The sequence below is a fragment of the Pipistrellus hanaki genome, assembly GCF_964339955.1.
Source record: "Pipistrellus hanaki genome assembly, chromosome: 12".
Classification (NCBI taxonomy): Eukaryota; Metazoa; Chordata; class Mammalia; order Chiroptera; family Vespertilionidae; genus Pipistrellus; species Pipistrellus hanaki.
The window spans coordinates 19687391-19713516 of NC_140514.1; the positions used below are offsets into that span (position 1 = coordinate 19687391).

At 47.2% G+C, this 26126-nt stretch overlaps 1 protein-coding gene across 3 annotated transcripts in view; it reads right to left on the reverse strand.

Moving 5' to 3' along the window:
- THADA (THADA armadillo repeat containing) overlaps positions 1-26126 on the reverse strand; it is a 279146-nt gene that overhangs the window by 16848 nt on the left and 236172 nt on the right. For all 3 annotated transcript variants that reach the window (XM_084901467.1, XM_084901468.1, XM_084901466.1), the window contains exons 35-36: positions 25394-25547; positions 23531-23662 (exon numbers count right to left, since the gene is read on the reverse strand). In XM_084901467.1, coding sequence (XP_084757593.1) covers positions 23531-23662; positions 25394-25547 — 286 coding nt within the window. The remainder of the gene's footprint in view (positions 1-23530; positions 23663-25393; positions 25548-26126) is intronic.

Consider the following 26126-nt stretch of genomic DNA (forward strand, 5'->3'; position numbering starts at 1 on the left):
TGAAGGGGGGTGATGAGAAGACAGATGAGGTTACAGAGTAATCTGTGCTCGGGCCCTTTATTTGCCTATCTCCTCCTTACTTCTAAACTCTTTGAAGATGGCTTCTCACTTCCCACTACTCAACCCTTTATCAACTCTCTTATGACATTTTCTCAATCCTTATCCTCTTTGACCTGACCTTTTGACAGTGTTTGGCATGGTTGACCAACCCTGTCCTCTTGATAGTTTTTCCTTATTTGAGTTTCATGACAATGGAACCTCTTGGTTTTCTTGGTAGGTCTTTGTTACTTCCTTTGCTAGCTTTCCTCCCAAACTACTATAATGGCCTCCTAAGAATGCCCCCTACCTTTAATTTCATTCTCTTCCTAATCCATCCATTTATCTCTCTCATTCAATATATATTTATTGAGCCCCTGGCATGTGCCAAGCATATGGCAGCTATTAAACTGCGACAGAATTAATCTTAATGCATAGCTCTGATCACGTTACTTATTTGTTCAAAAAGCTTTACTGCTTCTCTGGTGCAAATGGTATCCAGATTCTTTGGCCCGGAACTCCAGATTTTAGTGACATCTGTTGTTTTTGTGGCCTAACTTCTAATCACCTTCTTTGGATAGCAGTGCCCCCATCTCACCCCGGAGAGCCAGCCCCTCCACACAGTTTGGTCCATGTGGTTTGAGTGGGCCTAAGCTTGCCCCGCACTCCAGTATGGTACACGCCTCAAGTGCATGAGTAAGGTGGGTGAGATGAAGCTGGGATGCAGCAGAAGGCCTTGGGATCAAGCAGGACTCTGTCACATGCAAAAGATGGACACCTGACCCAGGTCTAAGGCAATCAAGTCCCCCACCGCAGAGCTAAGTTCTGGGATGGGTCTGGAACCCAACCAGAGCCATTAAAAAGCAATGAGATTTTAGTGGCACAGAGACAGCTGAAACTGCTATAGCCATCTTCCAGCTCCAAAGGAAGTGAGAGCCTATCTGAAAACAGCCAGGAGGAGAAATGGCAAGAAATTAGGACCTTGGGACACTGTTTGAGCCTTTGGTTATGGCACATCTGAGGCTAGCCCTCGCCCCAGAATCCTCACTTATATGACCTAATATGCCCCTCTGTGCTGAAGTGGGGTGGCTGGGACTTTCCATCTTTTGCATGTGACAGAGTCCTGCTTGATCCCAAGGCCTTCTGCTGCACCCCAGCCTCATCTCCCCCGCCTCACTCATGCACTTGAGGCGTGTACCGTACTGATTCATTCCTTTCCTGAACAGGCCTCGCCCTGGGCCACCTGTCTTTCTGGAGGGCTCCCCGTCTTCCCCCACTGAAATGATACCCCTTCTATAAGGCTCAGTTCTGATGAACTTTCCTCCTCGTAGCCGTTTTTCTCCAGCTTCCTCCACTGACAAATGTTTGTCGAATAAACGACTAAGTGAACAAACGATGATACAGAAACAGGGTCGGGGGATGGGGAAGCAGTGGTTTCCAAAGTGGTTCGTGTACAGACCTCGTTCCAGGACTCATGTTCACTATGGTCTTGTTTCGGGCTGGGGATTTGTTTTCTCTATCTTCCCACTGGTCTAAATCCCTGCTTCCTACCATCCTTGGCCATTATTTCCTTGAGACACTGGCTTTTTAGAATGTTAGTAGATATTTATTTCTTAGTTTATTGATTTTAGAGAAGGAGGAAGGGAGAGAGAGATGAATATCGATGTGAGAGTGCAACATCAATATTCTGCCTCCTATTTCCCTCCCCCTCCGCCAACTAGGGGTTGAGCCTGCAACCCAGGCATGTGCCCTGACCAGGAATAGAACTTTTCGGTGCACAGGACAAAGCCCAGCTAATAGAACCACACCAGCCAGGGCAGAATGTTAGTGGATATTTAAAACATAAAAAGTCCAAATTCCAAAACCAACCAAAGGAGGAAAAAAAGATTTGGCTATTAAACAAGTTAGGAAAATTCTGGGTTAAAGAATTTGTTTGTTTTGTATTGTATGGGGTGGGGAAGGGGGCCAGGCATGTATGTAGCCTTCCTCCAACTTACTCATAAAACGGGTCCCAGAGCAGAGGGAAGTGCCGCATGCTCCCCGCAGACATGCCGCAGGTTAAGGCAGTGCGGGCTATTTCACAGACACACATACATCCCCTGCCCTTTGTTCAAGGTGCCTATTTGCTCTGCACAAGTGACGATTATGAACACGGCAAACTGTTCATTGTTAAATATGGCATGCTAAGTGGTTTTGCTCTCTGGCAAATCTCCAAACCATAATTACGAAGGGACTCGAGCTGCTGAGGAATTCTTGGGTTACCGGAGGCTTTGATCCCGCTGTGGCCTTCCCTCCCTGACACAAATTTCCCTGGGTGTGGCTGATTTTCATTGTTTCGCGCTGCTGTGGTGTTGCTTCAAAGGGAAGGATTGAACGGAACTTCAAGGTGACCAGGGGCCTGGGCCCCCTCAGCGACTGCGGAGACAAGGCTCTGGTGAAATCTCTGAGCCTTTCGGAGCCCCCAGTGGCAGTAACCAAGGGAATGCACAAGCTCCGTCCAAGTATCGGAGTCGGAATGCTGTGGCCTCTAACATTCAGTTTCCCACACACTCTGGGAAGCTCAGATTCTTAAGCCTCACTCATTATCGGGTTTCCAGCTGGGGCGAAGCCTCGGTACGAAAGGCTGACATGACTTTGCTCAGCAAAAGGCAATAGACTCAGGATGGGCGAGGCTTTGTTATTTTATCCCATCACAGTTGAGAGATCGCATCTAAAATTCTTCGGGTGGCTACAGTCATTTGGCAAGTGCTAAACTCAAACTCACGTCACTGCCTCCTCTACAGAGTAAGGAAGATACCTCAACCTGGTCACAAACCATCAGGTCAAACTTTCGAAAGAGCCAGCCCTACCTACTTTGGCTCAGTGGATAGAGTGCTGGCCTGTGGACCGAAGGGTCCCGGGTTCAGTTCTGGTCAAGGGCACATATCTCGGTTGCAGGCTCCTCCTTGGCCTGGGCCTTCTTCAGGGCTTGTGCAGGAGGCAATCAATTGATGTATCTCACATCGATATTTCTGTCTTTCCCTCTCTCTAAAAATCAATGGAAAAATATCCTCGGGTGAGGATTTAAAAAAGAAAAGAGCCACACTCCCTTCTACTGAAACGTGATAAAATTTTCAAGGGGGACATACTTGTTCCTCGGCCTCTTAAGTTTCCCCCTGCTTGAAAAGAGAGACAGGAAAGAACACCTAGGTGTTCATGAATCTATAATAGAAGGAATAAAAAGATAACCTTCAAAATAAAGTGGTAAGTTTCTCTATTTGGTAAATAAAAACAATTCTATAACAAATAGCAAATTTCTGGCTTTCCAGCATTAAAAAAAATTAATTTAGCTTTTGAATTGGGGATGGAAAGGTGTTCACTTTATGACACTTGTTTTTATTTATATTTTAATATAGCTATTCTATGAAATATGTGATTACCCCCATTTTACAGACGATGAAACTGAGGCCAAGAAAGTAGAACCAATTAGTTCAAGATAGAGATCACTATAGTCTCTCCAACATGGCAGTACCCTTCAGAGGTCTTTTCCAAGATGGAAAAGCACCTCCCTGGTTACGGGTAGAGGTCCCTTTGTTGGTGGGTGGAGAGTGGAGATGAAGAAACAAAGGCAGGGAGGAGGAGACAGAAATCCGAGTCCCTCAGGGCAGCATCAAGAAACCAGAGGTTCTATCCTGGTGGGAGCTCAGAGAATTGTCCAGAACCCACTTATTTTGGGGAGGTAGCCAGAATAATATCCTTCTGCTTCTCAGTGATAAGTATCGGGTAGTCAGTCACAAAGATGAGAGAGGTGTGCCCACCCTGGGCACCTTGGCCTGATTCCAAAAGGCTAGACTTTAGGGCAGTGCAGGAAGCTTCTAGGCCTCCTTCTCCCCTGACTGGGTCAACTTGGTAAGACCCCCTATAGTCCCCCCACTCAATCCATTCCATTCCCACCTTCCCCATTGGCATCTGTCTTAGGAAGATGCATATGAGCTCATTCTGGAAAATGGGAGACCTTTCTCTCGCTCAAGGTGAAGGTAGATGATTCATATAGCTAAAAATGAACTTAAGGCCAGAATCAATGAAAGGAAAATGAAACATAAGCAAAAAGTTAAATTCCCTGCTATTTAAATTACAGAAAGGAGCATAAAACCTTATTTAGTAATTATAACCAACACTCAAACATGTAAACTTTAATTACATGTTATGGACCAGTGAGAGCAAAATGAGGAAAAAAGAAGGAGAGGTGAGTGTAGGGGAAAGCCACAGACTAAACGAGAGAAAGCCCAGAGGCCGGCACCATGGCCCAAGCTCAGGCAAGTGAGAGGGGGAGGAGGTACAAAAAGAGGGACATTCAGCAGATCTTGGGGAGGTGACTGGTGGTGCCCTAAGGGCAAGGCTTATTAACCTGTAAATATTACAACTCTTACTAATACTTACCCTTAAACTGTCAGATGTCCCACTCATGGAATGGGGGAGCCATATGAGCCCGCTGGAGAAGAATCGTTGGATTAAACAGAGGACACTTAAACTAAATTTGAACTTTAGATAAACAATGAATAGCTTTTTAGTATAAGTATGTCCCAAATTTGCATGTGGCACACTTATAAAAGCAATTATTTATGGTTTACAAATTCAAATTTAACTGGATGTCCTGTCCAAATTTGCTAAATGTGGCAACCCTACTCCAGAAGCTAAACTGTTCTTTGGAGTGGAGCCTTGATGACCAGGCCAATATTGACACAAAGGGTCGTGAGGGAAATCAAGTTGAAGGTCACCTTTGGAAATGAGGAGTGAAGCAGCACCGAGATTTTGCTAACAGGATGGAAATCAGCAACTGGGGGATATCAATTCTCAAGTCTTCCCCTCCCAACGCTGTTCATTTCCTGCTGTTTCCCTCCAGGACAGCTGAGATGGGCTTGGCCTGTCTCCCTGCCGAGGGTTAAAGAGACTAAAAAGAGTAACTCTATACGTTGGGACTGAGGGTGACCTGGCCCGTGTGGGTCTTGCCCAAGAGACTGGAGGTTCTGAGGTTGAGAGCGAACTTGCAGAATACAAGGAAACAAGTAAAAACCAAACAAAACACAGTCTATAAATGATAGAATGCTAAAACACAGCTTAAACTCAGTTGTAGTCACTATAACAGAGTGATGGTTTCAGGGCCACTACGACTGCCCTGGCCAAGGGGCCAAGAGGCCATCTGTGGGCTGACACAGAAAGAGTTGCTGCTCCTGAGCGCTGGGCCAGGGACGGTGGGGTGGGGGTGGACATGGCAGTGACACATGGCAAAAACTGGCTACAGTGGAGACAGCATGTGCTTCTTCTATCCCCTTCGCCCTGCTATGCACTCTGATTGCACACACAGCCAGTTCATGCATTTGTACTCCTTGCCAGGTCTCAGTAGACCCTGGAGACTGTAATTCATAGTATATAGCCTTCTTGACTTTAAAATATGATGCACTTATATATAATAACAACTACTATTATTACAGCTTAAAATGGGATCATTCCATACATTCTGTTCCACTACTTGCATTTTTCAGGTAAGGATACGTCATGGATAACTTTGCATGTCAGTTCATATAGGTTTACTCCATCACTTTCAACTGCCACGTGCATGTATCAAAGTTCAACTAATCCTTTGATGGACATTTAGGTTGCTCCTTTTCCTGCTATAAACAGTGTTGAAAGGAATAACCTTGTACATATGTCTTTACCCATGTGCACATATTTCTACAGGATAAATTCCTAGAAGTGGAATTACTGGATCAATTGGTATATACATTTAAAATTTCCATAGATACCATTAAACTTCCTCTAAAAATGCACCAATTTATAGTCCTACCAGCTATGATCATGCCTGTTCCTTCACAGCCTTAGCAATCTGGTAAGAGCAATGCTTTTAAATCTTTGCAAGTAAGATATGGGGAAAAGGACAGTGGTTGTTCTAGTTGGCATTTCTTTCATATGTGTACTGTCCATGGCTTTCTTCTTCTACAAAGTGCTTGGTTTTATCTTTTGCCTCTTGTTCTATTTATTGACTTTGAAAGGTGTCTTTGTATATTATGAGTTAATATTTGTCTAATAACTCTGCAAGTATTTTCTCTGAGGAGAGAGTTTTATCAACTTAAATCTTGATTGTGTTGTCATCTTTCTGAGCCTCAAAAGTTTTTAATTTTTGTTTTGTCATAGGCTAACTTATTTAGAAGATGTGTATAAATACACAAATGATATTTTGTTGTTATATTTTTATTTAAAATTCTAAGTTTGTATGCAATCTGGTCAGAATGTGGGCTAGAATGACACTGATTTATGGAATTGAAATCTTCTTGGTGACCCCAAAAATAATCAAGTTTTGAAAATGTTATGTAGCTATTTGAAATGGAAGTTTATTTTCTGTCTTAAGAGTACAAGGTTTATACATATCCAAGCTATTGAATATGGCATTCAAATCCTTTTTAGCATTATTGTTTGGTCTGCTTGACCTTATAAGTTTGAGAAAGGCAGGCTAAAGTATTCTACTGTGGTTATAATTTTAACCAACTTCTTCTAATATGTCCTCATTCTTTTTTGGGGGGGAGGGGTCTATTTGATGCTATTTTACCTGATGTTTAAAGGTTGATGCCCGTTAATCTTCTTTTTGGATCGTTGTTTTTATCATTATTCAATCTAAGGGTTATCCTTAAATTAAAAAAAAAAATTATTTTTAAAGATTATAGTTGACATATAATATTAGTTTCAGGTATACTACACAGTGATTCAACATTTACATACCTTGTGAAGTGACTGCCACGATAAGGAGTTATTGTCTTTTCCCCTTTAATGATTTGAGTCTTAATTCCTATTTCAGTTATTTGAGTAGTTATGTCAAAATGCTTTAAAAAAAAAACCACATTTGGACATTTATTTCCCAAGAGATATCCTTTAGTCCCTCGTGACTCTAAACCTGGTCTCTTGACAGCTGCATCGACATAACCAGGGAGCTGGGAAGAAATATGAAATCTTAGGCCCTCCCTAGACCTACTGACTCAGAAACTCCTTTTCACAAAAGCCCAGGTGATCTGTGCACACTCCGAAGTTTGAAAATCTCTGCTTTAGAGGGCACTGGGGGCCTCTCCCCTAAACTATAATGATCTCCTGTTTTCTTCTTGGCACCTGGAGAAGGTCCCATAGAGAGCCACGTGACCGGGAGGGCATTCTTGGCCTTTGGGGAACTGGTCCTCAGCTCTCTAGTTTTTGTCCTTCTCTGCCCCTTCACATTCTCCACTCCTCATGTTGGACTTCCAGTTTCCTACCTGTGTCATGGCACTCCCTGGGTACAGACTAAGTCCTTGCCTAGTGGCCCACTCAACAGCCCCCTCCTTCTTCCTTGCTCACAGATGTCCAGTTTTGTTCTGTGAGGTAATGCTTCCAGCTGCAAGTGATGTGTCTAGTCCATCTCATTCATCTTTGCATGATTCTTAGTCTACCTTTGTAGCTACAATGGCATATACTGGGCCAGAACGACACTCAGAGAAGTATCTGCTGGAGACTTAGGGGGGCATTTTTTCTTCCTGGATAAAAGTAATCTTGTGATAAGAAAATTGTATGTTCTTGCTCTTTCCTTCTTACCTAGAATATCTGGATGATATCTGAAGCCATCTTGTTTTGTTGTGCTTTTTAAATCCTCACCTGAGGACATTTTCATTGATTTTTAGAAAGAAAGGAAGAGAGAGAGAGAGAGAGAGAGAGAGAGAGAGAGAGAGAGAAACATTGATGTGACAGAGAAACATTGCTCGGTTGCCTCCCACACATGTCTGGACCAGGGCCGACGATCTAATCCACAACCTGGGCATGCGCCTTGACTGGGAACTGAATCCCTCACCTTTGGGTGTACGGCACAACATTCACACAACTCAGCCAGGGCCAGCCACCTTATGACCACGAGACTAAGCGGGAGGTCAAAACCAAAATGCTGAGGATGACAAAGGAGAAAGACGGAAAGAGCCAGGCAGGTCCTTGACTGGGAATCTGCTTCTCTGCCCCAACCTCAACCCCTTCCTTCTTTCTCTTCCCATCTGCTCCAAATTCATTCTCCCTTCATCTTTCCTCCAGGTATAATATGGAATTGAAGTACTCCAGCCATTAGCTGTATTACGCTATATTCCTTATTTCTAATTTATAGTAACAGCTAAGTTAAGCCTTTCCTTATAAATATCCGTCTCCCCAAATCTCCCCACCCACCAAATCCACCACTCTAAAATGAGAACAGTGGGTGTTTAGTTCTCGGAGACTGGAGTTATTTCCCCCATGGATGAAAGCCAGCCAGCTCCAATCTAGGCAAACACACCCGCCCCCTCTCCTGCCTCCCAAGCCCAGGTGGCTGGCCCTGGTTCTAGCAGGCTCTGTAACAGGGCACTTCGTCTATTGGGACTGATTTTTAAACATTTCTGTGGTTTCTGGGGAGTGGATGTTGTAAAATAGAATGAAAAGAAATTGAAGTTTGAAATTCGGTGAACTTTTCCCTGCTCCTTCCACGTGAGTAATGACTTGCTGATAGAAGCAGCTTTTTCAAAGATGAAAAACAATCTAAGATTTATGGACTAGTCTGTTCAAACGACCCAGCGCTGCCTGTAACCGAGGGGGAAACGTCAGGAGATTCCTAGATCTATTCTGGCTGGAGGAAGAGAAAGGCAGGGAGGAGTCTGGGAGGAAAGAGAAGGAAACAGACGGACGGAGGGGTAAAAAACTGACTGGAGTAGAGAGGAAGATGGAATCTTATGCCCGCTTTCTGATTCTACAATGACATGAACATGATAACCAGGTCCAGCAAATGGTGGTGAATGAAAGAAACACTCATTGTTTTTACCTAAATGCCAAGCTGCACACACCTTCTCCTAGCTGGTGAGGGAGGATGGGGGTGGGGAGGAGACAGGAGGGTTGTACACATGGAGATGAATGGACCTTTTTCTCTGAAACTGGGAAATTCTGCTTCTAAGGGATCCGACTCCTCACCGTGTGCTTGGGAAGTCACCAGAAAAATATTCCTGCCAATTTCTCAGAGTCCAATCTGAAACACTTGGCCAAGATTCTGCTCACGGTTTGACCATCAGCCTCTTAACACCAACTGCTGTCTCCCCGGTCCCTCCCGCCTCTCCTGGAAAGGCCAGGGGTGGGGCCAGGAGCACAGCTGGGAGCAGCCCCGACACTACATCTGGGCAGCCTCCTGGGCTCGTGGTGCGGAGCCAACATTTTTGAGTGTATATTTTATAACCACAGCCTCGAGTACAAAAATAGAATGTGAAAAATAAAAACAGCGCTCACAATCAGAGCCTCAATCATCCTGCTGGTTAGAGAGGTCAGAGGAATAATAAAACGAGAGTAACCAAACTGAGCACTGCGGCCAGGCGCATTCCGGAGCCAGGCCTGTGCGCAGCCTCTCCTAAGTGCCCGAGGCAGCTCGGCTCCCACTTAAAATGTCTGTTATCACTCCTGTGTGTCCCCTCTCCCCCTGGAGAGTTATTTATGAAGGAAGGTTTCTCGGTCAGCCTGCCAAGCGAGGCATCTTTCGCGGGGACCGGCCCAGACAGGAGGCTGAATGAAAAGCCCACAAGGCTGAGGGCCGAGCTGCAGCTCACTTCTGCTTCTTCAAACACGCCCAGGCGGTAACTCAAAACCTGCAAACAACCCGAATCCTTTTCCAAACACAGACCGAATCCTTTATGTCAGGCTCCATATATTTTCCTAACTCCAGCTCCCCACCCCAGCCCCACTCCACAGCAGAAACCAATTTGCTTAGCAGAGGAGGTCGGGGAGTTCCCCCCTTACAGCTCTCATTTGGAACAGATTAAGGAGGAGGAGAGGGCAAGGATCTGATTTTTTTTTTTTTTTTTCCTTTTCCTTTTGAAAAAAATTAACATGCAACTCAGGCAGAACTACCACGTTCTAGGCCAGGCTGCGGGGAGGAGGGTGTCCTTTTCGGGTGGAATGGAACTGGGCTGCTGGGAGCCCGCCGGCACATCCCCATCCAGCCTGACCCTGAAGGTGGCGCTGGTTCCCTGGGGGCCCGTGGGCTCGTTGTGAGGTGGGCAGGGGACCCCGACCCAAGCGGAGCTGCCCACCGCAAACCCATGTCCACACTCACCGCCCAAAAGAGCGCCAGTGCCCTTCAGGAGCAACATGCCAACTCAACATGACCTCCTCAAGGACTTACCCTGCGACGGAGGCTCCTGCCCTTAGGAAGCTTATGGCGTGGGTGAAATCATAACCAAGAAACACCGTGAGAGCTACACAACGTGCTTGTAAGAGCTGAAGAGAGTCTTACAAAAGAGAAGAGAATTAAAGGCCTGGAAGGTTGTGTGGGAAAGGGTCTGGGCTGAGCCTGTAGTACCAGCTCCACGCACATCCGCGGATGAGGACACGGCAGGCAGAAGACCAATGTGGGCAACAGCGTAGAGGAGGACAGGGCAGGTGTATGCAAACAGATGGCCTCTGGGCTCTCCCCTCAGGTCTGATTCTTGGGTCCCTTTTGCTTAATTTAAAATTTTTTAATTTTTATTGATTTTTTTTTACAGAGAGGAAGAGAGAGGGATAGAGAGTTAGAAACATCGATGGGAGAGAATCATTGATCAGCTGCCTCTTGCACATCCCCTACTGGGGATGTGCCCGCAACCAAGGTACATGCCCTTGACTGGAATCGAACCTGGGACCTTTCAGTCCGCAGGCTGACGCTCTATCCACTGAACCAAACTGGTTTTGGCTTGGGTCTCTTTTAAAGGTGATCTCCCCCACCTCCCCATTAAAGAGATATCTTTCCAGTAACTTCTAGTAATGGGTAATGCAATTATGAGATTTGCAGTCTTATTTCCTGGTAGGGATATTTTGTTTGTTTGTTTGCATTTTGATGTGTGTGGTCCTAGTAGGTAAGCAATTGAATTTAACAAGTTAGCAAAAAATTTTAGGTAAAAATTCTTACTATTATTATTTTTTCTTATAAAACTGGCCTTTCTTATTACTTTCTTATAAAATGAGTTGCTAAAAAAAAAAATAATTTGGATGCAAAAAAGGGAAACCTGTTGACCTGAGCTGGAATAACTAACACCTGAGAAGGTAACTCCCAATTGTTTAAGAGGCTCTAGCTTATTTATCTTTTGTCCCCAGTGCTCAGCAAGCAGCTAGAACTTTCCAGCAACACAGTTGTTAGTACCTGTGTGAAAACAAGACGATGGGAGACAGTGGGAGGTGAAGGTCCTATCTCCCACATCCACGCTTCCCTCCACACACAGGAGACTTCTTAGCTGCGCAGTGGAGCCTCCTTTGCTGAGCCATGTGGCAAGTGGCTAAGTCCCAGCGATAGGACAGGCCTGGAGTGATGTGTGTGACCTCCAGGGGCCTCTCCCTCCCCGCCTTCCTGCTCACTGGACTGTGATTGTGAATGTGGCAGTGGGGGCTGGAACTGCTACCTTGCATTAGAAGAGGGACAGTGTGGAGCACCAAGAAAGGAGAGAGACCCTGATAACTGCGAGCCGTTTCACAGGCCTCTGAGCCTTTTCCCTGAGCGGGAGAAATAAGCCGCTACTTCTTTAAGCCACTTTTAACTTGGGCCTTTCTGTTAGAGGCGCCAAATCTATGCCCTGACTAAACAGCTCTTTCATGCATGAAACTGGAAGAAAATACTCTGAAAGTCCATTTCAAGATATGCCCAAACCAAGATCCTTGGTTGTACTCCAGTAAGTTGAGTACTTCAGCTGGAGGTGGGGCGGAGGAGTGGAGAGTGGAGAGTGGAGAGTGGAGAGTGGAGAGTGGAGAGTGGAGAGAGGGGAGGGGAGGGGAGGGGAGGGGAGGGGAGGGGAGGGGAGGAGAGGAGAGGAGAGGAGAGGAGAGGAGAGGAGAGGAGAGGAGAGGAGAGGAGAGGAGAAGAGAGAGAGACTGACTCACACACAAACTGCTGTCAAGGCCAGTCTTTCTTGGTCTCTGATTCTCACTTGGTGCTGCCTGCCTGTCCTCCTGTGGACCAACCTCACAAGAAATCCAGTTTGAAAAGCTGAATTCCTGACAGTGAGGATTTCCTGCTCACTTAGATGGGGGAGGGAAGTTTCTTTCTTTTGCTAATCATGATGCATCTGTGAGCTGGCCAGAGTCTATCTCCTGAAATCCCACTCTCCTCATGCGCATATGTATATCGCCTCCAAAGTGCTCCTGTGTCCTCTTCACAAAAGCCACCTGAGAACATTTATCTAAAAACACACACACACACACACACACACACACACACACACACACACACACACAGATTCCCTCCCTGGGATGCCCTGGCGCCACCAGAGCCACCGTCCATCTGTTCTGCTCTAGGAGCTCCTGCAAGGTGGAGACCTGTAGTAAACACAGAGCTGAAGGAACAGGAAGCCCAGGTGACCGCTGTGAGAGACCCTAGCGTTTGGAGGGTTTTGTGGGCAGGATGAGGGCTTCACAAGCCTCTGACATCAGCCTTCACACCTCCTGGGGTAACAGCAGGCTACTGAAGAACGAGGGTCTAGACAGCAGCCAGATGTACTTTCTCAGGCAACAGCTATGTGGTGACTTGACAATTATTTGATTGCTGGGGCCTGAGGAAGGAGGATCAGCCCCTGGCGAGTCTGGAAGGGAATGGCCTTGGGTGGGGAAAGGGCAGAAGTCGGTGGGGATGGGAGGGGAGGAGGGGAGGAAGAGCTCAGGAAGGGCCAGCAGGACTCCTTAGTCATTCTAACCAGCCCAGGCCCATTGGGTCATCCTGACAGCGAGGTGGCCCTACTCTGGCAACTGGCTTAGGCTCAAAAAGGAAAACAGCCTGTGACGGTGAGGAGAGGAACCCTGCATCCTGCCGTGGCCTTCCCGAGGAAAGTGCAGGCCCCCGAGGTCAGACAGGAAGCACAGGAGAGGGGCGCTGAGGCTGAGGGTGGGGGATTGAGGGCCACCGGGCAGTGGGTCTGCCCTGACTCAGAGGGGAGACTGAGCTCTGCGTCAGCGCCAGATGGCCCCAGCACCAGACCGCGGCGTATTGTCACCTTCTGGGGTCACTCACCTTGGGCCCGGGAGCTTGGCTCTCAGAAAAAGCAACAGTGGTGGCAAAATGATACAAAACTGACCCTCATTTCCTTGAGAGGAGCTTGTTGTTGTCTCTCTGGGGCTTAGTGACTGGGAGGCCATGGAAACAATCCCAGAACCCTAGCAACCAGGCCCAGCTAGGTACTCTGCGGCAGTGGCAACCTGCTCCCGGGTTTAAGACGGGAGCATTAGTTTGCATCTGTTTTTTTGCACATCAGCGAGCCAGCTGCCAGTGACGCACCCACCGAGACACGGTGCACGTCAAGGGCCTAGGCTTCCTGGTCAGCAGCTGATAGGAAAGGCAGTGTGGTACATGCTGACACGCTCCACTGAGCCGGGGGAGGGGGGGAGGGGTGAGAAGAACTGGTTTCTGCCTTGATCAAGCACTTTCATTTTGAAGGAACAAGCGAGGAAAGAGAGAAGTAGTTCCGGTGTAGTGTCTTCCTTCACCAGCCCTCTCTCCTCACTGTCCGGGCTGTGCCGGAGGTTGGCCTGGGAGTGAGTGCTGTAATTCCAAACATCTTGTGTTTGCTCCCCTGGAACCCTACTGTCAATGTCAGCGAACACCCAGTCAGCCTGGGAGAGGGTCCGCCCAGGAGGCCAGGGCTGGCTGCGGGGTGTGGTTTAACTGCTGGGAGATGCCTGCTTTCCCTGAACACTCTGTTCTCCAGCCCTCTCTTCTGGGCAGGCTCCTTTCCACAGCGCCCATTTCACCCCTGGCGGGTGCTCTCCAGCCCAGGGGTATGGATTGTCCTGTGGGTACTCCTCCGTTTCTGTCACCCCCTTTCTATCACCAAGGCTTGGGAGCAGTAGGAAGAAGCACCGCTCTGTGTCCGAGCCTGGGCCCCAGACCTCATTTCCCACCTGTAAGCTACCGCTCTCAGCCCTCGGGCCGTGTGAGTGCCTTCCTCTTGGAAGGGGACTGGAAAATGGGGACACAGCCGCCTTGCTGTAGGTCTTTCTGCCACCTATGGCTGCGCCCACCCTGGCGACCACAACTTCTATTCCCTTCCCAAGGACAAGCTCTGTCCGAGCCCTTAGGTTCCCAGTCCATTTGCTCAGTTATGATTCCGGTGTCTTCCTTCCAAATACAACAGTGAGTTTAGAAGACCTTCAACATCCCCTTTCTCATTTACTCCCAGCTCCGAGAGGCTGAGGAGGGCAAGGCCTTTGTCACACGGGCCCCTGAGCTCCAATTCTGGCTCCAAGCATCTTCCACAGGACCGTGGGCCCATGACTTCAACCCTCTGGATTCCAGGCTCTTCACATAACAACAACAACAAAAAAAGCCCTGGCCGGTATGACTCAGTGGACTCAGTTGGCCTTTGGACTGAAGGGTCCCAGGTTTGATTCCGATCAAGGGCACGTACCTCAGCTGTAGGCTCCCGGCCCTGGTTGGGGGCATGTGAGAGGCAACCAATCGATGTGTCTTTCCGATGAGTGTTTCTCTATCTCTCCCTTTGCCTTCCACTCTCTCTAAAAGCCAGGGGAAAAATATCCAGGAGTGAGGATTAAAATAAATAAGCAAATAAAAATAAGATGGAGAAAACAGTAAACTATTTCATAGAGTGGCTGTGAGGATGCAGAGGTGAAACGAAGCAGGGGCATCGAGGGTAATGCTCTCCTTCCCCACCCACCACCGGCCTCCACAGAGCAGGGGAGACGGCCAGACAGAGGCCCAGGAGGAAGGAGCCCATTCTCCAGCTGCTGCCACAGCCTTTGCCTCCCAGATGGATTCATTCACACTGGCCCCAGACTCCTGACCCCGCCTGATGGTCCACTCAAAGGTCTTTCTCCTGTGCCCTCGGGCCCCCGGGGAGGAAGCTCTTGCCCAAGAAGTTCCATGCAGCAGGGCCAGGGAGGACCGGTGAGGGGAAGATGGATCTGGCCCCAGCCCTGCCACAGGGGCCTGGCCCCACTAGATGCTTATCCACTCCTGGTTGAAATCAAGTCTCTGGGAAGAGGTGAGCCAAGGGCAGCTGATTTAATCTCCAGAACAAGGATCCACCACCTCAGGGGAATTTCACAACTGAATCCAAACAGCTCCAACTCAAGGCTCAGTTTGATTCTAAAAACATTCATCTCTTTATTGTGTTTAACTAATGTGACACATTCCTCCATTCTTTCACTCAGTTGATTACCTAATGGTGATTTTTCTTCTTCTTAGCATCTATTAAATGCCAGGTTCCAGGAATACAGAAGCAAGCTAAACAGACAAAAGTCATTTTGTGCTCATGGAGGGGGACAAACAAGGTAAATAAACAATAAAACTAATAAGGGAGTGAAAGGACTATGCAGAGAATTAAACCAGGGGGTGAAGTAACAGCAAACAGGGGGGTGAGTGGTACTGTAAACTGAGTGGTCAAGGCAAGCTCTCTGTGGCGATGACACTGAGGCTGAGACTGAAACGCAGAGTCAGCTGTGTGGACAGGGGGAGACCATTCCAAGTAGACAGAGCAGAGTAGACAGAGCAGCTGAGGCTTGAATGAGCTTGGTGAGCTGGAGAACCCCATAGGAGGCTGGAGTGGCTGGAGCAGAGAAAGACAGGGAGAGGGCATTGCAGGAGCCGAGGTTGGAGAGAGAGGCTGGGTAGGCTTTGAATGTTACTTCAGGAGTTGGGTTTTATCCCGAGGAAGAAGGGAAGCCAAGGGTTGAGTTCTGAGTAGGAGGCAACATCACCTGACCTGCTCCCTAAGAGCCTTTTCAGAGCCACGTGGACAGTGGGTGGCAGGCAGACAGGGCAGAGGCAGGAAGACCAGACTGGAGGTTTTGCAGAAGTCCAGATAAGAGATGATAGTGGAACATGAAACAAGCCTGGTGGACAGTCAATATATGTAAGTATTTTTTGAGTGAACGAATGAATGTACTTGAAGTCACCACTTTTGCTTCTTATTTAATTTATTTAAATGTATTTTTATTGATCTCAGAGAGGAAGGGAGAGGGAGAATCATTGATGGGCTGCCTCCTGCCTGCCCCCTACGGGGGATTGAGCCTGCAACTTTGGCATGTGCCCTGACTAGGAGTCGAACCAGTGACCTCTTGGTTCCTGGGTCGACACTCTTGGTGGGCTTCTTCATGTTTAAATAATAAGAGGAGAGCTGTGAGAGGCCACTGAGCCATAATTGGTCAATCCCTAGGGAGATGTGAGAGGAGCAGTGAGGAAACAACTTAGAATTTTAAAAGAGGCACAGAGAAAGGAGAGGGCCAGAGAAGATTAGCTGTTTCAGGAACTGAGGTCAGGCTGGAGACGGCTTTGAGGGTACATTCTAGTGCAGTGGTTCTCAACTTTCTTGGGTTGCTCTTCTCCAGAAAAACCTACTTGGCACACACATCTAAGAGTGTATCACTGAGCTGACAGCCCTCTAAAATGGAGTCTGGGGCCCGGCTCTTTGGAGACTGTGTATCCAAGGGGCTTAGAAAAAACCAAGTGAAAGGCAGAGGTAGGAGGGAGCCGCACTCAGAGAGCCGCTTTTCCTGGACACGACCCATGAACTTGCAGGAATTGGAACAAGCACAGAGCCTCCCCTGGGGCAGGTGCTGGGTGGGCAGGGGGGCTGGCTGCGCAGCTGCAGAGGTTCCAGGGTGGAACCGTCTGTGACTCAGCACAAAGTCCCATGGGTCCGGGGCTTGGCTGACGAGGTCACCGTGGGGCCACGGTGTAATGTCACCGTGACCCGGCCTCCCTGGCTGCTTGCTCAAGGGTAGGAGCATGTGAGATGTGTACATCCTCTCATGCTGGCTCTTCAGCTCTGTGTGGGTGACGACGGTGCACTTGTGTATGTGTGCAAGGCGGGAGGGGTGTGCAGGAGGAGCACATTTGGGGGGAAACTGAGCAGGAATTGGGTCTTTTCTTCACCTGGCCCGTGTAACTGTTTCAGCTCAGCCCACAGTGCCACTTGCTTCCTGCCCCATTCTCTAACCTCCGAGTCTCCATTTTCTACCTGCTGCTCCTATTTCCACCCTCCCATTTCCCTGCTAAGCTCTATCATTATTCCGGAATCTCTAAGGGTCCCCACACCAAGCACAGAGGCGGCTGTGGTGTCTCCCAATAAACTGGGGGCCAGGGCCCCCGCAGCCCCCGGCTGGCTCCCTGGCCCCACAGCTTGAGACTCAGACCTGAGAGCTAACGGGAAGGATCCAGAGACCGAGCCACTCAGAGTTTGCAGGGAAGGGAGCAATGAAAACCATTGCCCCTTGAGCTGGTTCTACCAGGGAGGGTCCATGTGCCTGCTTTGGAGCTCATTCTTGTTTCCAAGGGCACCCTAAGCTCCTTAGAGAACTTGGGGCTGACCAAGGCAATTACCGTCTGGAGGCCTGCTCTGGGGTACGGTCAGTCCATCAGCACAAACTGACCACCCACTGTGTACCTATGGAAGTCGGTCTCTGACCCCATGGGAAAGTTGGGAAGATAAAACAAAACCAAGCACATGAAAGAGAAAATGGTAAAGGAGTAGAGAATCAAGGGCTATTTGGGGTGGTACAATAACCGAATGCCACAGGGAGGCAGAGGAGAGGGCGACGCTGGATGGCCAGCTGTTGCAGAAAAGGTGGGATTTAATGCGTTACCACTAAACGCTTATATGTGGCAGAATCAGCAGGTTTTGCAGGCCCTTTTGTGGGTGAGGGGCCTGCTGGGCGGGAGGGGTCAGTACTCCCAGGAGGGGAGCTCCCTCCCCCGCACCTGCTCTGGGCTGAGCCCTTGCTTCCCCGCCTCCCTTCCTCTCCCTCCCATCTCCGCCTCTTAAGTCTCTTACCACGTTTTTGTAAGAAAGTTTCTATCTCATTTGTCAATTCTATCTCAATTAAAACAAAGTTTCTACCGAGAAGTCCTCTTTCCGGAAGGTGAACTGACAATGGGTTTGAGGTTTGGGGGCCCCCTTGTTAACTGGCTTCTCATTCTTACCCTGCACCAGCTAAAGCCCACTGCTGGTTATCAGAAAGTTTCCCCCCCCCCCCCCCCCCGAAACTCACAAATGGAGCTGGGGGCAGGGAGGAGGCCGCCTGAATTAGGCCTCCCCAGTGGAAGGAGACCCCATGCTGGGAGGCAGGGGGTCTCAGGAGGGGTTTAGAAAGCCACATCCTGCCGTCCCCCCCCGCCCCCCCCCCCCCAATCCAGCTCCCAGAACCCCAATCCTCTGCTGGGCATGTAGGCTTCCACCTGTGGGCCTCCAGATCCAGCCACCCCTTCGGGACGCCTTAGTTCTGGGCCATCTGTCCTTCTGTCCCGGAGGGCTCAGGTCTGCCTGCAGCAGCGCAGTTTAAAGCTGCCAAAAACCTGCACGGGAGTCGAAGGGCTCTGCAGAAAGGAAAGGCCCGGACCCCTGCTGGGAGGTAAGGTCAGGATAAACCCCAGACTGCTGGGTTCTGGCCGCTTTCTAGCTCTCTGCAGATTTTTAAGGTGTTTGTTCATCCCCCCCCCCTTTCTCCAAATGCGGCCTGTTCCAGCTGGGCCCTTCCGGAGTTCCTCTCCTGCCGCTCCCCCCAGAACCCTGTCTGCCTAACGCGAGAACCACTCCGTTTAGTGAGTTGAATGTTGTCCAGGTTGTTTTTTCCTCCCATGGCGGTCCTTGTTCAAACGAAACCTGACCTGATATAGTGTCTGAAATAGACAGAGTGAGCTGCTTGAGTGGAAGGTGGGGGGGCCCAGGAAGTGGGAACTGCAGTCCACGGCCTTGAGCGTCTCCTGCTCTTGAAGCTTGAGCTCTTTCCCGAGCATCTCAAGGCTTGGAGTCAAGGCAGAGCAGGGGAAGGAGGCAGGGGGGCCTCTCCTGGAGTCCTGCCCAAACACTTTTTTACCTGGTTACAAAGTCCAGTCACCTACACTGGAGTCCTAGAAAAGCCACTTAAAATAAATAAACATATATATATATATATATATATATATATATATATATATATATATATATATATATATATATATATATATTTCAGAGAGGAAAGGAGTTAAGAGAAAGAAATAGAAACATCAATGATGAGAGCGAATCACTGACTGACTGCCTCCTGCACACCCTCCACTGGGGATCAAGCCCAAGGCATGTGCCCTGACCGGGAATTGAACCGTGACCTCCTTGTTCATAGGTCGACGCTCAACCACCGAGCCACGCCACAGAGGAGCCGGGAGGTAAGGGGTGGCGAGGGTCCCACTGCTGGGGCTTTCTGATGCCCTCTTTCCAAAGGGAAGGGAGCTCAGGTGGTGCTCAGAATGTTGCTAATAGGCTGTGAGCTTCACCTTCCTGGTGACCCCGTGGACAGCAGAAGAAATCAGGAGGCAAAAGAGATAAATCCATCCTCACAGAGCTATGTAAACACAGAGTTACTTCCCCTGCGCCTTCCAGAGTCATTGACCAATTCATTCCACAAAACTATACTTGAGGCCAACTGTGTCCAAGGCGACAGGCTGGGGTGATGGACGACAGTTAATGTTTGCCTCTTCTTTGACCGTTCCTAGCCTGTGCCCCTGGGATCAATAATGGGGGGGCGTGCTGGGCTCCCCGGCCAACGGTACAGTGTGTGGGGAGGGCAGGGCAGAGATGGACAGTTCATTCTGTTCCTACAGCAGATCAGTCCCCTCTTTGCTCTCTCAGTGTCCACTGCCCACCTCTCCCGGGCCCAGGAGATACTCTGTCCCAGAGCACGGTGACTCGTGGCCTCTGAGTGCCTTTCCCAATTCCCAGTAGTCTGACTTCCTAGAACGCCACAGCCTTACTGCTACGTCAGTGCCAGAGGCACGGCTTGGTAGCTTTGCAACCTTGAACTCCTCTTCACTTCCCCTTGTCTTCCACTCCCCACAGGACCAGCCCCAAATCCGGTTGAGTCTACTACCCCCCATCACCATTGATAGTGGTGAGGACTTTTGCTACCAATTTCCAGTTGGTTTCTCTGCCTCAAATTTCTGCCCCCCTTACCCCCAGTCCCGACCCAGCTCACACACACGTTTCTGGCAACATTATTCCTGCTTACCCTTGGCTCGGCATTCAAGACCATCACCGGTGTCAGTGCCCCTTAGCTTTAACCCTCAGGGCACTCTTAGCTTTAACTCCTTCTCTACTGCCCTGGCCCTCGTCTGTGTTCTGGCCACACAAGTCCACATGCTGCTCGCTCATCAACTCCCGAGTCACCCCAACTCCAGGTTTTGGCTCTGCTTTTCCTTCTGTGTTGAATGCGCTCATCTGGGTCCCCTTTATCCCTACCTTCGAACCAATTCTCCTCTCAGGCTGGGGACAGTGTAAGTGCAGAGCCCTTTCTGTCTTCATCCAGCCTCATCACAGGATGAGATCTTACAGGCAGAGAGTCCTCCTGTTTTACTTTTTCTTAGCATGAAAAGTAAGAATTAATTTAACTTAATTTTTTCAATCAATATTTAGCCTCAAAAAAGATCTAAATATTAGTAGAATTTAATAATATTATTTTACTGTGACGTTTATTAAACAACTGATTTGGGGACAAAAATTTATGACATATATTTTCAAAGAAGTCAAGATTTAATAGTGATAACTAAATTGGAACAGCAAGGAATGTGGAAAATTGCCATTAGTTGTTTGATATCCTTGAGAGATGTCAAAATAAGACAATGTTGTTCTGATAAATCAGCTGGCTAACCATCTGACAGTCAGATTTTGATTACAGTGAAAATCAGGGTAATCGTCAGTCCTCAGCTACTTTCCAGTCTAAAGCAAATAGATGTATATATTTTTGCTTAAGAAAATCAAGCTATGTAGCCCAGCCAGTGTGGATCAGTGATTGAGCGTTGACCTATAAATTGGGAGGTCATGGTTCGATTCCCATTTAAGGCACATGCCTGGGTTGTGGGCTCCATCTCCAGTGGGAGGTGTGCAGGAGGCAGCCAATCAATGATTCTCATCATTGATGTTTCTATCTCTTTCTCTCTCTCCCTTCACCTCTGAAATCAATAAAAGTATATTTAAAAGAAAAGAAAAGAAAATCAAGCTGTGTTGAGGAGGTTCTGGCTGAGGGAGCTCTCAGGCAACACAGGGCACACTGGGGGAATTGCTCAGTGTCCCCACACAGTGACCTTATGTTGCCGAGACCTTTAAATCTGAAGACTATAGCTTGAGTTTAATTTTTCTGGATGCAGAAATTCACTCAAAATGTGTTTAAACAAAAATAAGGGGGGGGGGATGTTTTTATATAACTTAGGGAGAAATTACAGGAGTCACATGGGAGAATTGTTGATAAGCCAGTCAGATGATCTATCAATATATACCACGTTGGTCTTTTGTAGTTGTAATTGGATTAAAAAAAAAACATTTTATTTTGGAATAATTTCAAGCATACTGAAAAGACACAGCTATAGAAATTCCATATCTGTGCTTACTATTTATATGCACACATAGTTTTATTTTTTTGGACCATTTGAGAGTAAAAGTCACAGGTGTTAATACCTCTTTACCCCTTAATATTTCAGCTGTGGATTTCCTAAGAACAATAATGTTCTCTTACAAAACCACAGTATAGCCACCAAATTCAGGAAATGTAATACTGACTTTAATCTCTAGGTAATATTTCGATTTGTCAGTTATTCTCATAATTTCCTATATGGCTTTTCACCCTTCCAGTACAGGTCTGTTCCACAGTAACATACAATAGTACATTCAGTTGCTATAGATTTCTTGTTTTTCACACCTCAAGTCCTTTTTTATAGATGAAGATAAGGAATGCAAAGACAGACGTAGCCTTTTGCATTTAGTATTCCCTTAGAGGCTTTCACATATGGAATTTCATATGCAAAGGCACTCAATAAGAATAAGTGATTATTGATTTCTATTTCTTGAGAAAAAATTCAGTGAAGGAAGGAGAACATGATAATACAGTTTTACTATAAACACACTTGGAAAAAATTCTGAAATAAATAATAGTAGGGCAAATACTATAAAGATTAGGAGGGAAGAAGCCCGCCTAGAATTCCACTATGAAATGGTCTTCCCCAGCTTTAGTGGAGAGGGTCCTAGAGAAATCTAGTAGTATATGCCACTAAATCAATGTTAACTGAGGACTCGCCGGGTGCCCTATGTGTCCTTCTAAGGAAAACCCACAATTTGAAAAGGAATCAATAATGGCAGAATTTTAAGTATTGAGGAACTTGGACAGGTTGGGATGGGGGGGGGGGGGGGTGGAGAGAAGACTACTTATACATCACAAATCGGAATGTTTTCCCACGGAGAGGCAAAGCTGATTGTGGCTACACCTGCTCTAGAGTAGTGTCACTGAGAGATTATTTAAAAACTAGCTCCTCTCACATGTGCAGAGAAAAGTACCCGGACCACTACAACGGTGTGCTGAGGTGCTGGGACAGTCACGCCTTCCAAGGAAAGCTTCTAGGGGCCACAGCCCTAACCATGGGGATAAGGGGCCCTGAGCTGGTTACAAACACTGTTTGGCTGTTTCCAATCCCATTCTGCTGTCCACTGGGCAAATTTCTTTGTTCAGCCTGTGACACTCTTGCCTCAAAATGATGTTCTTGCTTCTCTTTGGTACGGTTGACTCAGATCTTCCCTGACACCCAGTCCCAAATGCACCAGAGAGGTCACCCTCTCAGGTGGCCATTTGTCCAGAGGTATGACCTTGCCTCCAGTCCCTTCCATCCAGCAGTCATTTCCCACCTACAGCCAAAATTCCCTTTTGTTTCCATAGTATTTGCTATCACATACAGATAACCAGGGCCCCAGGGCTATGAACTCAGAACTATTCACCTAGGCTCTTCCTCTCCTGCTTCCTGGGTTAATATCACCACCAAATGAGGAGCCAAAGGCTCTGGCTGTGTAGTTCAGTTGGTTAGAGCATTGTCCTGATACCCCAAGGTTGCAGGTTCAATCTCTAATCAGGGCACATATAGGAATTAACCAATGAGTTCATGAATTGGTGGAATAAAAAAATCAATGTTTCTCTCTCTCTTTCACCCCCCGCCCCACTTCCTCTTTCTCTAAAATCAATGTATAAATAAAAAAATTTTAAGAAAGAGAAGCCAAGGCACAAAATGGAGACTCTAGATTACACTCATCTGTTTCCTTAGTATTTAAAAAACTCACGGAGGAACACAATGATGGATCTATGATGTCTGGGTTATGTAACCACACAGATAATCAAGACTTGGCCTTATTAAAAAGGATGACAGTGTAACTGACAAAAGGCACTGTTTATTAGATTTCTATCTTTGAAAATAATTTTTCTGTATGATATCCTAGAGCAGGAGTCTGGCTAGCAGATCACATCTCGGCAGCCACCTGGTTTTGTAAATAAAGTTTTATTGGAACAGCCCTGCCCACTTGTTTACCTGTTGTTTAAGTCTGCTTTCCCACTAAAGTGGCAGTTTCAGAGACAGAGACAGAGACTGAAAGGCCAACAAAGCCTGATATATTCACTCTGACCCTTTAGCAAAAAAGAGTGCCAAGCCCTGTCTAAGAGCAATAGGCACTGCGGAAGCAGAAGGAGGTACCTGTTGACTGGCAGGTGTTCTCTTGTGACATGGCGTTCGTCACTGTTTCCGTGGCAGCATCCCTGATGGCTTGCTCCTCACTCTGCAGGAGGGTGAGGACACACCTCCACAGGGCAAGTGTATCCTGCAGTCCTAAGTGACAGAAAGGAGTCCAGTTACCTAGGCTGCAATTTACAAGCAGGTACAAATACCACTTCAAATGCATGGAGGAGAACAGTATTTAATGAGCAACTGCCATTCCTGTTTTCCTGGATATTCTAAGAAAGGACGATCTGAGAGTCAGATAAACACAGAGAGAGCAAGCGAGCGAGAGAGCCCAAGGGGGAAGGTTTTAAAGTGTCTTTTCTTTCTTTCTCTCTTCTCGGTAGGGGGCATGGAGGAGGTAGCTGATGATGTTTCTCACTCATGAATGTTTCTATCTTTCTATGCTTTTCCCTTCCTTTCTCTCTAAAACTCTATAAAAACATATTTTAAAAAATAAAATCAATGAAAACATACCTTCAGGTGAGGATTAAAACATACATACACACACACACACACACACACACAAAACAAAACAAAACAAAACAAAACAAAAACAAAACAAAAACAAAACAAAACAAAAAAAAAACAACCCTAAATTCAGTGAAAAGCACCAGCAGTCTTTCCAGTCACTTAAGCCAGAAGCCTGGATGTCATCCTTAAGTCTTCCTTTTACATGAACCTCAATACTAAGTCATGTTGATTCAACTTTCTAAATCCTTTCCAGCTGTCCCTTCTTTTTCCTCAATGCCACAGCTTCACACTGACCCATTCATTTCTCACCAAGATCATTGCAACAGGCTTCCTGGAAGAGGTGACGGTTAGGCCTGGTCTTGAAAGACAAATAGAAGTCAGTCAAGCAGCACTTTGTTTACAGAACTGCTCCCTACTGATGACTCATCGGGCCCACACTGGCCCTTTAGAAGGGAGAGGGAGGCAGGGCACGGAATAGGAAGAGCATTATAAGCCAGGTTAAAGGGTATTTAGATTTTATCCTGAAGGCAATGGGAACCCACTCAAAGGTTTTCAGTGTGAAGCAAAATGATCAGATCTGTATTTTAGAAAGACCACAAAAGCTTTTGGGAGCATAAAGAGAATGGGGAGGGGAGTGAGGGGGGGGGGGGGCGCGCCAAGACAGAAAGAAAAGAGGCCAGTCCTGGTTGGGTGGCTCAGGTGGTTGGAGCATTATCCATACATCAAAAGGTTATGAGTTCGACTCCTAGTCAGGGCACATACCTCAGTTGCGGGTTCGATCCCTCTTGGGCATGTATAGGAAGCAACAAATCAACGTTTCTCACATTGATGTTTCTCTCTCTCAAAAGCAACAAAAGCATATCCTCTGGTAAAGATTTAAAAAAAAGAAAAGAGGCCACTTAAGAGGCTGTTGGTGATCAATGATTAGAGTAGGAGCCAAGAGGGTGGGAATACACTTGAAGATGTACAGGTATAGTGTACACTGTCATTTTTCATCTTCCCTTCTTTAAAAATATATATATATATATATATATATATATATATATATATATATATATATATATATATATATATATATAAATTTAATTTTTACAGAGAGGAAGGGAAAGGGATAGAGAGTTAGAAACATCAATGAGAGAAACATCAATCAGCTGCCTCCCACACACTCCCTAAGGGGGATGTGCCCGCAACCAACGTACATGCCCTTGACCAGAATCGAACCTGGGACCCTTTAGCCCACAGGCTGATGCTCTATCTATTGAGCCAAATCGGTCAAGGCTCATCTTCCGTTCTTTTTCAACCTGGAGTATCTAGTCAGACTTTGAGCACATTTAGTGCAATGGACACCCCCCTGCTCACTACACTTACCAAGCACGGGATGGGGGTTGGTGAGGAAAAATGGTGTGGTGCTGGTGAGGACTTCAGCAGCGGCCAGCCTGGACTCCGTGGGAAGATGATCTCCACAAGATGAGACGACCAACTGAACCCACTGCTTCAGTTTGGGGGCCACAGAGTCCCTGGTCTGAAAGCACAATATTTAGAGCAGTTCAGAAGATATAGTCACGAAAAGAGGGATGAGCTACATACACCAAACCAGATCTGCAAATTAGCTCTCACCACAGTGGGAGGAAAGGTTTTTCAGTTGCTTTTCCATCTCAACTAGGAAGAAATAAGCAAAGACAAAACTTTTGGGGGAAAGACTGTGCAACAAAAGTACTTATTGTCCCCAGATGCTTCTACCTTTAATAAAAGAACTTCCGATTTTGGCCGAGCATATAGGGACCCAGCTAAAGACACATTTCCCAGACTTCCTTGAATTTGGGAGTAACATGTAATTAAGTTCTGACTCATGTGATGTCATTGGAAGTGGTATCTGTGCATTTTTCAGGCCAAACCTTAGGAGATAGGAGTGACCTTCATCTCCTGGGTTTTACTTCCTGCTTGCTGAATAAGGACAAGATGATGGGAGCTGGAGCAACCTGCTGGGACCAGGCTGAGGACAACAAACACCAAGGCTAACAGCTGGGGATCCAAACACTATCAAGCCACCCTATCTGCTCTGGGCTGCTTTTACCTGGTTTAAGTCACTGTCTTTAGGAGT